This window comes from Procambarus clarkii, chromosome 9 (assembly GCF_040958095.1).
Source record: "Procambarus clarkii isolate CNS0578487 chromosome 9, FALCON_Pclarkii_2.0, whole genome shotgun sequence".
NCBI lineage: Eukaryota > Metazoa > Arthropoda > Malacostraca > Decapoda > Cambaridae > Procambarus > Procambarus clarkii.
The window spans coordinates 18,547,958-18,563,835 of NC_091158.1; the positions used below are offsets into that span (position 1 = coordinate 18,547,958).

The window sequence follows — 15,878 nt, forward strand, 5'->3', positions numbered from 1 at the left end:
TGGTCAACCATTAATCTTTGTCGTCATCAACTCCCCAGTTCTCACTCTTGCATTCAGCATTATCATGCTCTCTCAACACCAAGGAAATACAGTACTGTATAAGGTTACAGAGAGTCCCCAAGCGATATATACATCGATAGGTTAAAAAAAAAAAGCTAAAATCCCATATGTAGAAAAAGACAAAGATGAGAGCCAAGTAGAGCCGCCACACGAGCCACCAACCTTCACAAGGGCCTAGAGGGTCGTGGTGAAGCAGGTCATGTCATGTACTCAATAAAGGTGTTGGTCACTCTTGTTTTAGTATCACATTCACTTCAAAAATCTACCACTCACATGTCCATGCCACCTCTTCGGTGGCTTAATCTTTATCAATCATCAATCAATTGTCTTGGTGAGGGCGACGACCGACATAATACAAGCACGGCCAATACACACACACACAGAATAAACAGTCAAGGACACAAACAATCGGATACAATATAGATTAATAGAAAAAAATCTTTGGCACAAATAATTGACAGTGAAAGTTTTAGATATACTTATGTTTTAGAGTTCAGAACCATCGACACAACAATATACACTAACAATTACGACAATCATTTGGTTCAGTCAGCGCAAAGTTCTCATTTGCAAGCATTAATTGTTAATAAACACTCGCACAGTGCATATACATAATTTAATATAATATTACATTACTAAAGCTATTAGCATATTAGCTGTGAACATTATGAACAGGTCTGTTGCTGCACAGAGAGGCAAGCCACACCAACAAGCCCCACAAGGCTTTAGAGTCATCAGTAACAGTATCAACCATGCAGGCACTGTAGTGTAAACCCAGACTAGTGCAAGGAAAACTCCCACCTAACATGCAATCATGCATCAACATCAACCATGCAGTAAAAATAACATTTACTATAAACGCATGCAGTAATGCAAGCCTAGATTGGTGGATGCTGCAAATACCCACCATAAGTCGCACCCAAGACTTATGGAAGCTTGCTGGGTTCCATAAGTCGTTTGGCGGTATGTCTACTCACAGGATGAGTGGCGCTGCCCAATAATCTCGCCCCTCGGGGCAAAATTAATCAAATCTTGCTTAAATGTTACTTAAATATAGGCGAGTGTGTACACAGTCAGGCAAGTGTGTGTACATAGCCAGGCAAGTGAGTGTGTACACAGCCTGGCGAATGTGTATACACAGGCAGGCGAATATGTACGCACGCAGTTTCCGTGAATTATGCCCACAAAACATCTTCAAGTGAGGTGGTGCACTCTGCAAGAGCCACACATGACACCCACTCTGGCTAGCCTGAGCAGGTCCAGTGATGGAGTTCAATGTACTACCCCCCCTGAGTTTGGACTTGGACTTTTGGACTTGATGGGAATTCATAGTGTAAGGAGTGTCTCGTTAGTACCAGCGTCTGACCATGAAACAAACATTTATAATTTATATGTTTAGCACTTTATTCCACCTTAACCAATATTTCAAGACCTTATAGCAGCATGCGCATGAGTTAAGTTTTCGTGACTACGTATATTAGTAAGAAGAGGTGAGAGTGAGCCTTAAGGCGTTGGTAGCGTTAGTGGTGTCGGAGCGGCACAGCTTGATGCATTAGCAGACTTGGGTGTAGCATGGAATAAAGACGTGCAAGATGATGCAAGCGCGAAATGGGAACGAATGGGAGGCATGGTCGAGAGGCAGAGATAAAGGGAGACACATAGACAAAGGGAATTTCGGTAATATTTTTGAAACAAGAACAGAGTTAATGAAAATAAATATGTAAGAATACAGTGTCAATGAGACAGTTACGAAAGAAGAGTTGGTGTAGGAGCGTTATTACTGAGAAGGTGAGTAGACTAGATACACGGTGAGTAGGCTACAACCGCACCACTACACGGTGAGTAGGCTGCTCCAGGTGCTTTAGTGGTGGTGGTGGTGGTGGTAGTCATACCGTTACATAATGAGTGCCTCGCGGTATGGTGGACGGACGAGGGGTCGTCCCGCTGCTGCTGCTGCTGCTGGGGTCTTGTTACAGTACTCTGCCGCCGTCACCACCGCAGAGCTGGATCGCGGGCGGCCCGTTGGCGCATCTGGACCCCACCTGTTGTTGCTGGGGGAGGCGCCATCTTCGCCCACAATACCCTCAAACACCCTCATACCAGTGGATTTGTGGGTACTGGTGCGGCTGAGAGTGGTGGTGTGGGTACTGTCGGGGCTCTGCTCACAGCACCCAGACAAGGTCTCCGAGTCTGGCCTCCCTAGCAGGTGAGCCGAAGACGATCTCCGCCGGTTACGAGCATTTGGGGCGTAAGACTTGCGACACCGCATGAAGGCCAGGTTGGCCGGCCCAGTCTGGTCCAGCTGGCCATTCTGAACTAAATGTGGACTATTGGTGGCCCTCTGGAAGTTGTGGTTGGTTGTTCTAGAAGGCTGGGTGGGGCTGGAGTCCGGGCTAGTATGAGCAGCCTGTAAGGAAGCAAGGTACACTACCTGCAAGGCGGCTACACCACCACCTCTCATGCCTTGGTCACTCAACAGCGCCTCATCTTGGCGATGCCCCATGTTAATACACCCTATCTACACTGGCTAGGACCTCTAACTACGTAGAGAATCTATTTAGCACGGGCCTCTACTTGGCAAAGGGCTCTACCCGCCCAAGCAGCAAAGGGGTTAACACAAGTGTTTAAAATTTTAAAGTCACTTGTTGTATTAACTGATAAATTAGTCTACACAGCACAAAGAACACATGAAGCTGCTACAACAGATCTACAAGAGCCACAAATTAAACTGAAGACTGGCTAATATTACAGAAAGTGTGACGGGAGGTAGTATGGTTCAAGATTTGTATCTAGGACAAAATAATCACATTATATTAAAGTTGGACAGAAAGAACGTATTAGTATAAATGCCTCACCTTCGGCACAGGATCCAAGCTTCGATATTTAACTTGACAAACTTAACAATCTTAATACACCGAAAAAAAGATTTAGTGGCATATGACAAGTAATACGCCCACTCAACTATATATACATATCTATATACATATTAATATGCATGTACATTAAATTACCTACCTTAAAACTTTGCCTGCCGGAACCCAAGACAGCAAGTACAATCTGCTTTACAGCAATGGTATGACCGAACTGCTCTGTCTCCATGACATTCAAACCTCAATGAAGCCTTCAGCCAGTCGTTGAGGGAAGACCGGCTTGTTTCTCCAACTGTTCCATTTTATACTCCACTGAAATTAGACGCCTCGCTCCCATCCCTTTATGGATGGAGTGAGGGTGGAGGGAGGGTTTGAGTTAGCCTCACCTTAGAGTAGCGTGAGAACTGGGAGTCTCTAGAAGAGTTGGAGGAAAGAGTGGAGGTGGGGCTTGTTGAGTGGCTAGTGGAGTGGTCCATTTCCAGGCCTTCGTCCACATCGGAGAGGTTATCGTCCCGGCCTCCAGTCTTCTGCAGGGTCCTGCCCACCACCACCTGCGTACCCACTTCACCATTAGTCCCCGCGCCTCCTCTGCCCTTATTCTATACCAAGCCCCACTTATATGTGTCTGTATGTCTGCTTTCAGCGCCGTGCAGAGGGGGACCTGCTGCCTGGGTAACAGCTTCTCCCCCGAATCAACCTACCCAGGCTTTGCGCCCTGGTGAGGCCACTCCAGACCGACAACCAGAGCGCAACTCCATAGTCTCCTGAGACTGATGGATGCTTACTATGTCTGCTTTCTTACTCGTGTTCCCGGCACCACCTATATATATATATATATATATATATATATATATATATATATATATATATATATATATATATATGCGAACAAGCCTGAATGGTCCCCAGGACTATATGCGAATGAAAACTCACACCCCAGAAGTGACTCGAACCCATACTCCCAGAAGCAACGCAACTGGTAACTACAGGGCGCCTTAATCCGCTTGACCATCACGGCCGTCAAAAGTAACTCTTATCCTTTTGACGGCCGTGATGGTCAAGCGGATTAAGGCGCCCTGTAGTTACCAGTTGCGTTGCTTCTGGGAGTATGGGTTCGAGTCACTTCTGGGGTGTGAGTTTTCATATATATATATATATATATATATATATATATATATATATATATATATATATATATATATATATATATATATATATATTTACAGCTCAGACACGTACGAGAAATTGGGATTCAGATAGAATTTCGAATCCCACCGAATCTGAACGTTCAGAGATCATTTTCATTGTCCTCAAATAACCTGCTCTGATTGATTGTTTAACGGGATTTGCTGCCTCCGCGTGACTCCAAGGTGAGCCTAACACTCGACTGGTTCGCCCACACCAACCGTTTGTACGGACTACATTGAGATATATATATATATATATGCGAACAAGCCTGAATGGTCCCCAGGACATATGCAACTGAAAACTCACACCCCAGAAGTGACTCGAACCCATACTCCCAGAAGCAACGCATCTGGTATGTACAAGACGCCTTAATCCACTTGACCATCACGACCGGACATAATGAGGTGATAGCCGAGGCTATTTGAACCACCCCACCGCCGGCACTCGGATAGTTATCTTGGGCATAGCATTTTACCAAATCACCTCATTCTTTGGGGCAACACGTGAGGAACACAAATGCGAACAAGCCTGAATGGTCCCCAGGACATATGCAACTGAAAACTCACACCCCAGAAGTGACTCGAACCCATACTCCCAGAAGCAACGCATCTGGTATGTACAAGACGCCTTAATCCACTTGACCATCACGACCGGACATAATGAGGTGATAGCCGAGGCTATTTGAACCACCCCACCGCCGGCACTCGGATAGTTATCTTGGGCATAGCATTTTTACCAAATCACCTCATTCTTTGGGGCAACACGTGAGGAACACAAATGCGAACAAGCCTGAATGGTCCCCAGGACATATGCAACTGAAAACTCACACCCCAGAAGTGACTCGAACCCATACTCCCAGAAGCACATTACCAATATATAATGATATAAACATAATACACGCTTATGTTTATATCGTCGTGGCATGTAATAACGAGAGGCTGGTTACAAAAGAACATAAGAATGAAGGTTTGCTTCTGGGAGTATGGGTTCGAGTCACTTCTGGGGTGTGAGTTTTCAGTTGCATATGTCCTGGGGACCATTCAGGCTTGTTCGCATTTGTGTTCCTCACGTGTTGCCCCAAAGAATGAGGTGATTTGGTAAAATGCTATGCCCAAGATAACTATCCGAGTGCCGGCGGTGGGGTGGTTCAAATAGCCTCGGCTATCACCTCATTATGTCCGGTCGTGATGGTCAAGTGGATTAAGGCGTCTTGTACATACCAGATGCGTTGCTTCTGGGAGTATGGGTTCGAGTCACTTCTGGGGTGTGAGTTTTCAGTTGCATATGTCCTGGGGACCATTCAGGCTTGTTCGCATTTGTGTTCCTCACGTGTTGCCCCAAAGAATGAGGTGATTTGGTAAAATGCTATGCCCAAGATAACTATCCGAGTGCCGGCGGTGGGGTGGTTCAAATAGCCTCGGCTATCACCTCATTATGTCCGGTCGTGATGGTCAAGTGGATTAAGGCGTCTTGTACATACCAGATGCGTTGCTTCTGGGAGTATGGGTTCGAGTCACTTCTGGGGTGTGAGTTTTCAGTTATATATATATATATATATATATATATATATATATATATATATGTCGTACCTAGTAGCCAGAACGCACTTCTCAGCCTACTATGCAAGGCCCGATTTGCCTAATAAGCCTAGTTTTCATGAATTAATGATTTTTCGACTACCTAACCTACCTAACCTAACCTAACCTAACGTTTTCGGCTACCTAACCTAACCTAACCTATAAAGATAGGTTAGGTTAGGTTAGGTAGGGTTGGTTAGGTTCGGTCATATATCTACGTTAATTTTAACTCCAATAAAAAAAAATTTCCCTCATACATAATAAAATGGGTAGCTTTATCATTTCATAAGAAAAAAATTAGAGAAAACATATTAATTCAGGAAAACTTGGCTTATTAGGCAAATCGGGCCTTGCATAGTAGTCCAAAAAGTGCGTTCTGGCTACTAGGTACGACATATATATATATATATATATATATATATATATATATATATATATATACTATATAATATTTGATGGGACCCTTATGTTTGTGCATTGCCAGAAAGAGATGTTGTCTTGCCTATACACTGAGACTGACATTCCCCAACTGGGCATGTTAAGGCATAGACGACATTCGTCTCTTTCAAGGCGTTTTGTTTGGTGTATTCTTGCCCTTATAGTGTATTATTTACTCAATCTAATGGTCGTCGACACCAAGATGGAACATCCAACATAATATTCCGACCATCACTGACACAGATGGGTAAGCTAGAGTGAGCCAACTGGCCCATGTGGTAAACCCCGTCTCTCTCTCTCTCTCTCTCTCTCTCTCTCTCTCTCTCTCTCTCTCTCTCTCTCTCTCTCTCTCTCTCTCTCTCTCTCTCTCTCTCTCTCTCTCTCTCTCTCTCTCCCTCTTCAGTACTTGCAACTCTTATCCTTCTGTCCTTCCCTATTTACCTCTTGTTAACTAATTATCTCTCCTCCCATAATTACCCCTCTCCATCAAGTAATCCCCATCCACTAGTAACTCTTGTATTTACGCCTCCTACCTTAAATATCCCCTGAGCAACATTTACCCCTTCCTCACTGATTTCCAAAACAAACCTCATCGTCATCATCATCCTCCTCCTCCTCCTCGTCGTCGTCATCGTCGTCCTCCTCTTCGGTGAAGGAGTCGAGGGAGGCTGGCGACGGGGGCCGGTAGGCGTGTGCGGGGGAGGTCTTGAGGGCGGATATGGAGTCGTGAAGGGTGAGGAGCTGCCGGAAGAGCGCGTTGTCTTGGTTCATCAGCGATGCCTGTCAGGGGAGAGGCAGCGTCAGGACTCGCGCCAACATGGAGCGGAAAGAGGCAAGGCGGGAGAGGTGCGGGAAGCAGAGGGAAAGGGAAAGAGTTGTTGTTTTAGATTCAGCTACTCAGAACAAAAGTTCCAAGTAGCGCGGGCTATGGTGAGCCCGTAGTGGACTTACCTAGCACAGGAGCGAGGCTGTTTATGTGTGGGAAACAGCCAAGCCATTGCGACTATATAGCACTTGGAAGCGGATCAGGATAATGATTTGGGATGGGATAGGGGGAAGAAATGGTGCCCAACCACTTGGACGGTCGGGGATTGAACGCCGATCTGCATGAATCGAGACCGTGGCTCTCCCGTCCAGCCCAAGTGGTTGGGGAGAGAACATACAGAAGCACATGTGGGTAATATATCTTGTAGTCCATATATACTAAGCTAATGTAGAGGTTAGTCAACCTATGTGAAATATACTCAATAAATCAAGTTGGGCACTGGGACAAATATATTATGAAGGGACAAATATTATAAAAAAATTAAAAATGGAAGAAATATCATAGTGATCAAGCTTCTGACTGATTAACTTAACGTCAATTGTTAGAAAATGACTTGCGATAACTACACATGCCATTCGTTGTCAATTTGAAAAAAAAGAAGCTTCGCAATTTGGCTTTACAAAAAAAAAAAAGAACAGCATGTTTGCTAAGTTTATTCATTCCAAAGATATTTGGAACAGTGGTGAAGATCATCATATTATATATACACTCGGACTTTATTCACGCTTTATTTATACTCATTCTGACATTTCAGATTCAATTTTGTGTTTTTGCTGTTTTTACGAAAGAAATTATATTGATGATTTTGAGTTAACTTGTGAGGAGAGAGTCTTCATCTACCTCATGACCTCCTCACCCCTCATGATGTTAGTAATTCTTATTATTATTAATAACTTTGATATTATTCCCCCCTTTTATTATTTGCATTTTTATTAACTAACAATATTATTAGTTATTTTTACGACTATGATCGATAATTATTTACTGAACACCATCCTGTCGACGGTGATAATATCTCGAGTTAATGGTCACTAGACAGTAAGACCACACCGTCAATGACCGTGACCACACCGTCAATGACCGCGACAACACCGTCAATGACCGCGACCACACCGTCAATGACTGCGACCACACCGTCAATGACTGCGACCACACCGTCAATGACTGCGACCACACCGTCAATGACCGCGACAGCACCGTCAATGACTGCGACCACACCGTCAATGACCGCGACAGCACCGTCAATGACCGCGACCACACCGTCAATGACCGCGACCACACCGTCAATGACTGCGACCACACCGTCAATGACCGCGACAGCACCGTCAATGACCGCGACCACACCGTCAATGACCGCGACGACGACACCGTCAATGACCGCGACCACACCGTCAATGACCGCGACCACACCGTCAATGACCGCGACAACACCGCCAATGACCGCGACCACACCGTCAATGACCGCGACCACACCGTCAATGACCGCGACGACGACACCGTCACTGACCGCGACAACACCGTCAATGACCGCGACGACACCGTCAATGACCGCGACAACGACCACACCGCTAACGATGCTCAACAACAATTACCCTGTTTTATAATTACCACCCCAAAAAAAAAACACTTTTCCCCCCTCCTCTAAACACACTTCCTGGTCTTAAAAAGGTCAACAACTCCAGTTCACGGAAAAAAAGTGAGCTACGCTTCGCTTCTCTAAGAGTTGACGTGTACAAATTCGTGCCTACAATTCGTATATAATTTAAGAGAATTTACCTTATATAATATAGGGGCGTGGTGCACAACATAGGAACAATACCACCTAGGAAATGTATATATTTTTATTTCTCAGAATGTTTGGCAATATGTTTATTGTTTGTGATGTGTGTCTAAATATGTATGAACACGATGTACTGAACGGGGTGAGAATAGCTTGAGCTGCCTCATACGTTTGTGTGTATTTTACCTCAATAAACTTATTTCAATTTCAATTTCACCTGCACCAGCTGGATACACAGGAACATACGATTTCCGACTCCTGTTAACAAGTTGATGAAAGCCTTCCGATCTTACGGGCTCACCATAGCCCGTGCTACATGGACACTTCGTTCTGAGTAGCTGAATCTAAAAACAACAACAGTCTTCCTTTCTCATAGCTCATTTGTAAGTCTTGCCCGCTAGTTTACCCTGGAGCACGACCTCTCAATCAGTTTACAACCAGGTGTACGCAGGTACTGCTGGGTGAACAGAGACGAATTGTTAAGAACTGGCGGCTAATCAATTCTTCCTGGCCAGGATTCGAACCCACACCAATTCGCTGACTCAGTTCATACGAGGCGACACCTCTTACTACCCACCTACTCCCCCCCTCGTGTGTATCTCTAACACATGCTGGCCCAGAGACACTTTTCATTGTCAGAAGAGTGGCAGTGTTGATGGCTTCAGGGCGGTTACTACAAGATTCAGGGACTCTTAAAGCTCTTCTAAGGTCGTTGGTTGGTTGGTTGGTTGGTTGGTTGGTTGGTTGGTTGGTTGGTTGGTTGGTTGGTTGGTTGGTTGGTTGGTTGGTTGGTCGGTCGGTCGGTCGGTCGGTCGGTCGGTCGGTCGGTCGGTCGGTCGGTCGGTCGGTCGGTCGGTCGGTCGGTCGGTCGGTCGGTCGGTCGGTCGGTCGGTCGGTCGCTCTCTCTCTCTCTCTCTCTCTCTCTCTCTCTCTCTCTCTCTCTCTCTCTCTCTCTCTCTCTCTCTCTCTCTCTCTCTCTCTCTCTCTCTCTCTCTCTCTCTCAGGCACTTAGCTGAGGCACGAAGAGCTGTGTGTGGTGTTTGGAACTGTTTAACCTAATCATACTAATTTATCCAGCCTAACCAAGTCCAGTTTATCTAATACATAGCATTTTGGAGTCATACCTATCGGTGGGTGCCCATGTACCCTAGGTAGGTGTGCATGTACACCTGGTGGGTGTAACCAAACTGTAAAAGGGTCACTTGGAGACTCCCGTGGACCCCAGAGTCCAGGAGACTCCCGTGGACCCCAGAGTCCAGGAGACTCCCGTGGACCCCAGAGTCCAGGAGACTCCCGTGGACCCTAGAGTCCAGGAGACTCCCGTGGACCCCAGAGTCCAGTTTGACTTTACGAATTTGCGAGAACGGGTTGAGTCCAGGAGACTCCCGTGGACCCCAGAGTCCAGGAGACTCCCGTGGACCCCAGAATCCTCAGCCTAGTCCCCCCCCCCCGGGAGTTACAACACAAGAACGATAGTTATTGATCCCCCTCCCCCTCCCCCCCTCCCCCTCCCCCCCTCCCCCTCCCCCCCCTCCCCCTCCCCCCCCTCCACCCCTCCTCCCCCCCTCCCCCTCCCCCTCCCCGCGCTGAGTGCGAAAATGTGCCATTATTTTATCATTGTTTTGTGTCATTTTGTAATTGTTTTGTGACGTTAGTGTTGTAAAACTGTAGTGTTGTAATTATTCTTTTTGCAGGAGATTGTCTGCCCGTCTGCCCGCAGAGCTGCAGATTCCCATGCACGCAAGTGAAACCCTCCCATGCACGCAAGCCGATCCCCATGCACGCAAGTTGAAACCCCTCCCATGCTCGCAGCGGGTCCACACACACGCAAGTTGAACCCCACACACACACACACACGTTAGTCGATCACCACGCACGCAAGTTGAAACCCCCATGCACGCAATCCGACCCCCACCCACGCAAGGTGGGACAGCTGGATCATGTATTTCATTATTGATTATTAATTCATAGTCATAATATCGTGACTGGAATACATGTTTTAATGATATGATCTTAGTAAGGGAATTGTTATCACTTGTTCCGAGTGTGTGGTTGAAGAACTCAACTACCAATGACGCCACAGTTCCAAGTTACAGCCCCGCCGCTCCTGTGCCAGGTAAGTCCACTACGGGCTCACCATAGCCCGTGCTACTTGGGAAACTTTTACTTCCCAATAGCTGAACCTAAAACAGCTACAATCCCAAGGTTCGCTCTATTACTCTTAATCACCGGTGACTCCATACGTTGTTATAGATTCAGCTACTCGGAACAAGTTCCAAGTAGCACGGGCTATGGTGAGCCCGTAACTTACCTGGCACCAGGAGCGGGGCTCGACTCCATACGATTGTCTCATCATCTATGCTAAATGAACACAGTTTCTATATCTTGAGGTTATCTTGAGATGATTTCGGGGCTTTTTAGTGTCCCCGCGGCCCGGTCCTCGACCAGGCCTCCACCCCCAGGAAGCAGCCCGTGACAGCTGACTAACACCCAGGTACCTATTTTACTGCTAGGTAACAGGGGCATAGGGTGAAAGAAACTCTGCCCAATGGTTCTCGCCGGCGATTGGGATCGAACCCAGGACCACAGGATCACAAGTCCAGCGTGCTATCCGCTCGGCCGACCGGCTCCCGGTCGGTCTTCTAGGTAAGACTTGTTTTGTATTTTGTCTTAGCTTTCAGTTGCTTAGAGGTTTACATATTGGATAGGTGAAGTCGCCTCCCCCCCCCCGGTTCCCAAGGAGACTCTTGGTTGCTCTTGAAGGAACAGAAGAAAAAGGGACAATGAAAGGGAGAGATGTCCGTGTGGGAGGAGGAGAGGGTTAGTGGCTTCGGGTTGTCGCAGATGTTGTCGGAAGTGATCCTTCACGGTAATAACCTCAGCACTTGAGAGAGAGAGAGAGAGAGAGAGAGAGAGAGAGAGAGAGAGAGAGAGAGAGAGAGAGAGAGAGAGAGAGAGAGAGAGAGAGAGAGAGAGAGAGAGAGAGAGAGAGGGAGAGAGAGAGAGAGAGAGAGAGAGAGTGTTTCAGCTAGTAATTGTTGTGCTTGCGGGGGGTTGAGCTTCGACACTTTGGTGTCCCGCTTCTCAACTGTCAAGGCACAAGGCTGTGTGTGTGTGTGTGTGTGTGTGTGTGTGTGTGTGTGTGTGTGTGTGTGTGTGTGTGTGTGTGTGTGTGTGTGTGTGTGTGTGTGTGTGTACTCACCTAATTGTGCTTGCGGGGGTTGAGCTCTGGCTCTTTGGTCCCGCCTCTCAACCGTCAATCAACAGGCGTACAGGTTGCTACCATTTTCCAGCACGACAATTTTTGGCCTTAGGTAGAGTATACGTCAAAATGCGACGTTCTGTTGGAAGGACGGATTGGCCAGAGAACCTTAACTACCAGTAGAGGCCAAGTGGCGATACCAGAGTCCACTACCACCCCCCCCCCCCCCACCAGTGCTGGTAATTACCAAACCACCCGTTGATGGCCCAACCACGCCATTAAGGTTCCCAAGCACCCTCCTGCTACTTAATTACTCCTCCAGGCGGAAGCGAAGATGGGAGACAAGGAGGTACGGTTTAGCATGGTTTGCTGACGACTCCTTGGATCTTGCGGGGCGGAAGAAAGTTGTTGTTGTTTAAGATTCAGCTACTGGGAACAAAAAGTTCCAAGTAGCACGGGCTATGGTGAGCCCGTAGTGGACTTACCTGGCACAGGAGCGGGGCAAGTAGCACGGGCTATGGTGAGCCCGTAGTGGACTTACCTGGCACAGGAGCGGGGCAAGTAGCACGGGCTATGGTGAGCCCGTAGTGGACTTACCTGGCACAGGAGCGGGGCAAGTAGCACGGGCTATGGTGAGCCCGTAGTGGACTTACCTGGCACAGGAGCGGGGTAAGTAGCACGGGCTATGGTGAGCCCGTAGTGGACTTACCTGGCACAGGAGCGGGGCAAGTAGCACGGGCTATGGTGAGCCCGTGGTGGACTTACCTGGCACAGGAGCGGTGCTGTGTTGGCCGCGAGAGGCATTGATGCCATCTATATAGCGGGGTCCACAAGACCTTATGGGTCGCCTCAACCACGGACCAAAATTAAAGCAACAACATGTAATTGTTATTTGTTTTATATCGCTTTATTCCCCTCTTGTCGTCCCACCACAGACGGGTTCCGCCTGGCTGACTCCTCCCACCCCAAGCGCCCGAAAGACTATACGCCTCTCCCCTCCTTCATACCCCCCCCCCCCACCATTCCCCACCCACTTTAAGGCTCGTACCCCCTCTCGAAGGCTCACGTGACCCCACAATACCCGGAGGCTCGTAGTTTTCTCCTTATTTTAAGACTAGAAAACTGGGGAGGGTCAGCGTGGGGGGAGGGGTGGGGGTGGTGCCCGAAGACAGCGTACAGAACCAGGACGAAGTCAGCGGTCAAGGGTCACAACCACTTCCCCTGACCTCTTCCCCCCCCCCCCCGCACCCCCCTTCCAGTGTGTGTACTCAGATAGCCGAGTTCTCGGGGGTAATGTTCAGCTCTTGAGCCTCACTCGACGCAGAGGCACGCTGCCTCGCCCGACACAGAGGCACGCTGTCTCACCCGACGCAGAGGCACGCTGTCTCGCCCGACGCAGAGGCACGCTGCCTCGCCCGACGCAGAGGCACGCTGCCTCACCCGACGCAGAGGCACGCTGTCTCACCCGACGCAGAGGCACGCTGCCTCACCCGACGCAGAGGCACGCTGCCTCGCCCGACGCAGAGGCACGCTGTCTCACCCGACGCAGAAGCACGCTGTCTCGCCCGACACAGAGGCACGCTGCCTCGCCCGACGCAGAGGCACGCTGTCTCACCCGACGGACACCTGTGGCGGGTAACAACCTCCGTGCTTTCCACTTCAGACCAGGATTTCCATGTGTTTATGGCGAGAGATCCGGCATGTGGGTATGAGGTGTCCCCCCCCGGCCACGCCCCCCCGTAGTGGCGCGGGGCCCCCCAGGGCACCCGGAAGCCCGCTGGCCCTCTCCATGTTGTCCACCTTCTGTTGCCTACTCAGCCGGATCCAAACAGTTTGCTTCCATTTCTCCAACAACTTTCTTTTAATAGTTTCTTTTTCATTCAAATTGCCACCTCATCATAATTATTATTATTATTATATATATATATATATATATATATATATATATATATATATATATATATATATATATATATACATGTGCGAACAAGCCTGAATGGTCCCCAGGATGGTCAGTTATATATACATATATATATATATATAATATATATATATATACATATATATATATATATATATATATATATATATATATATATATATATATATATATATATATATATATATATATATATATATATATATACAGGTACGGCCACCATGGCCTACTCTGCCAAAGCACAGGGGTGATGGGACTCGAGGCACAGTGAAGTTAACGACATCATCAAGAGGAGCCTCACCACAGCTGGATGCCCAGCTGAGAGAGATCCCCGTTACCTAACGTCCCGTAACTCTCATGCTCTTATTGGTCGCCCAGATGGTATCACCATGAACCCCTGGAAGAATGGCAAGCAGTTGGTATGGGACTACACGTGCGTATGAACCCTGGCTAACACCTACATTGGCTTCAGTGTTGCATAACCAGGTGGCGCAGCCACCCACAGGGAATCAGCCAAATCCTTTAAGTACAGAGAACTGGATCACCATAACAATTTTGTCCCCATTGCTTCTGAGACACTCGGCGCCTGGGCTAAGAGTGCTACTAGTTTTTTGAAGGTACTGGGTTCTAGGCTAATTGAAACAACAAGAGACCCCTAGAGCAACCAGCTTCCCTTTCCATCGCCTCAGCGTGGCGATACAGAGGGGAAATGCACACTGCACACCATTCAGTGGGGGGGGGGGGGGGGGGGTCACGATACTGTGTACGTTTAGGGGTGATCCTGGACGGCATGGGGTTCGAATCCTGGCCGGGTCATATAGAGTTCTTAGTGATCTATGATTTACGCGTTCCTGCAGCCTCTCACAAATTTGGTGATCTTCAACATACATACCCACAAAACTATTTCGAAATTACAATAATAACTACAATACACAGATAAATCACATTAACGTGATTATAGACGATTATATTAACGTGATTATAGACGGTGTGTGTACGGTGTCTTGACGGATGTAAAGTCTTTAGACATGGGCAGGCGAGGAGTCACAATAACGTGGCTAAAGTTAGTTGACCAGACCACACACTAGAAGCTGAAGGGACGACGACGTTTCGGTCCGTCCTGGACCATTCTCAAGTCGATTCTTTATCTATATCATCTTTAGACATGGCTCCTGCTAGAGACACACACCTCCCAGTTAAGACACACACACGCCTGGGTCAAGATTCATTAAGTATTTACACAAGGACTTACGATCCTGTACAACATTTCTCAATCGCTGGCGGCTTTGTTTACAATTATTAAACAGTTAATGAGCTCCGAAGCACCAGGAGGCTGTTTATAACAATAACAACAATTGATTGGTAAGTTTTCATGCTTGTAAACTGTTTAATAAACGTAACCAAAGCCGTCAAAGATATTGAGGAAAGATGTACACGTTCGTAAGTACTTGCGTAACTGTTTCGTGAATCTGGCTCCTGGTACACAACGATCACCAGTGGTACAGCTCCCTGGGGCGTCCGTCAGGGGGTAGTGATGGGGGTCCTGGGGGTCCTGGGGATCCTGGGGATCCTGGGGGCCTGGGGGTCCTGGGGGTCCTGGGGGTCGAGGGGGTCCAAGGGGGTTACCCGGTGGCGACAGTTATGTGCCAGTAGTGTTGGCGACCGCGGGGGTCACGGGGGGAGTGGGGGGACGGGGTAGAGGGTTTACTGTAGAGGGAACCACATTCAAAGTGCCCGCCAAGGAGACATTTTACAGTATAGGCAGGGCTGTGCCCTGATTGGTGGACGACGACGGCGCACGGCCTACCCGCGCGGCAGCCCGCGCAGGCCGAGTGGGCCAGATTTGAACTGCATGTGACCCAACGCGGACGACGCCTGCCCGGCACCACTGGCACTTAGGATATGTGCCCATAGGACCCCTAAGAGGCATTGATTCCCTCTGTCCTACCCTTCCTGAGGAGCCTAGACTTGCTCCACCTACCCTACCAGCCCTTCCTC

General features: G+C 48.0%; 1 protein-coding gene across 1 annotated transcript in view; it reads right to left on the minus strand.

The window, feature by feature from the left end:
• The window catches only part of LOC123766130 (serine-rich adhesin for platelets), a 168,560-nt gene that overhangs the window by 7,255 nt on the left and 145,427 nt on the right, over positions 1-15,878 (minus strand). The window contains exons 3-4 of the mRNA XM_045755008.2: positions 6,722-6,913; positions 3,317-3,481 (exon numbers count right to left, since the gene is read on the minus strand). Of these exons, the coding sequence (XP_045610964.2) occupies positions 3,317-3,481; positions 6,722-6,913 (357 nt within the window). The remainder of the gene's footprint in view (positions 1-3,316; positions 3,482-6,721; positions 6,914-15,878) is intronic.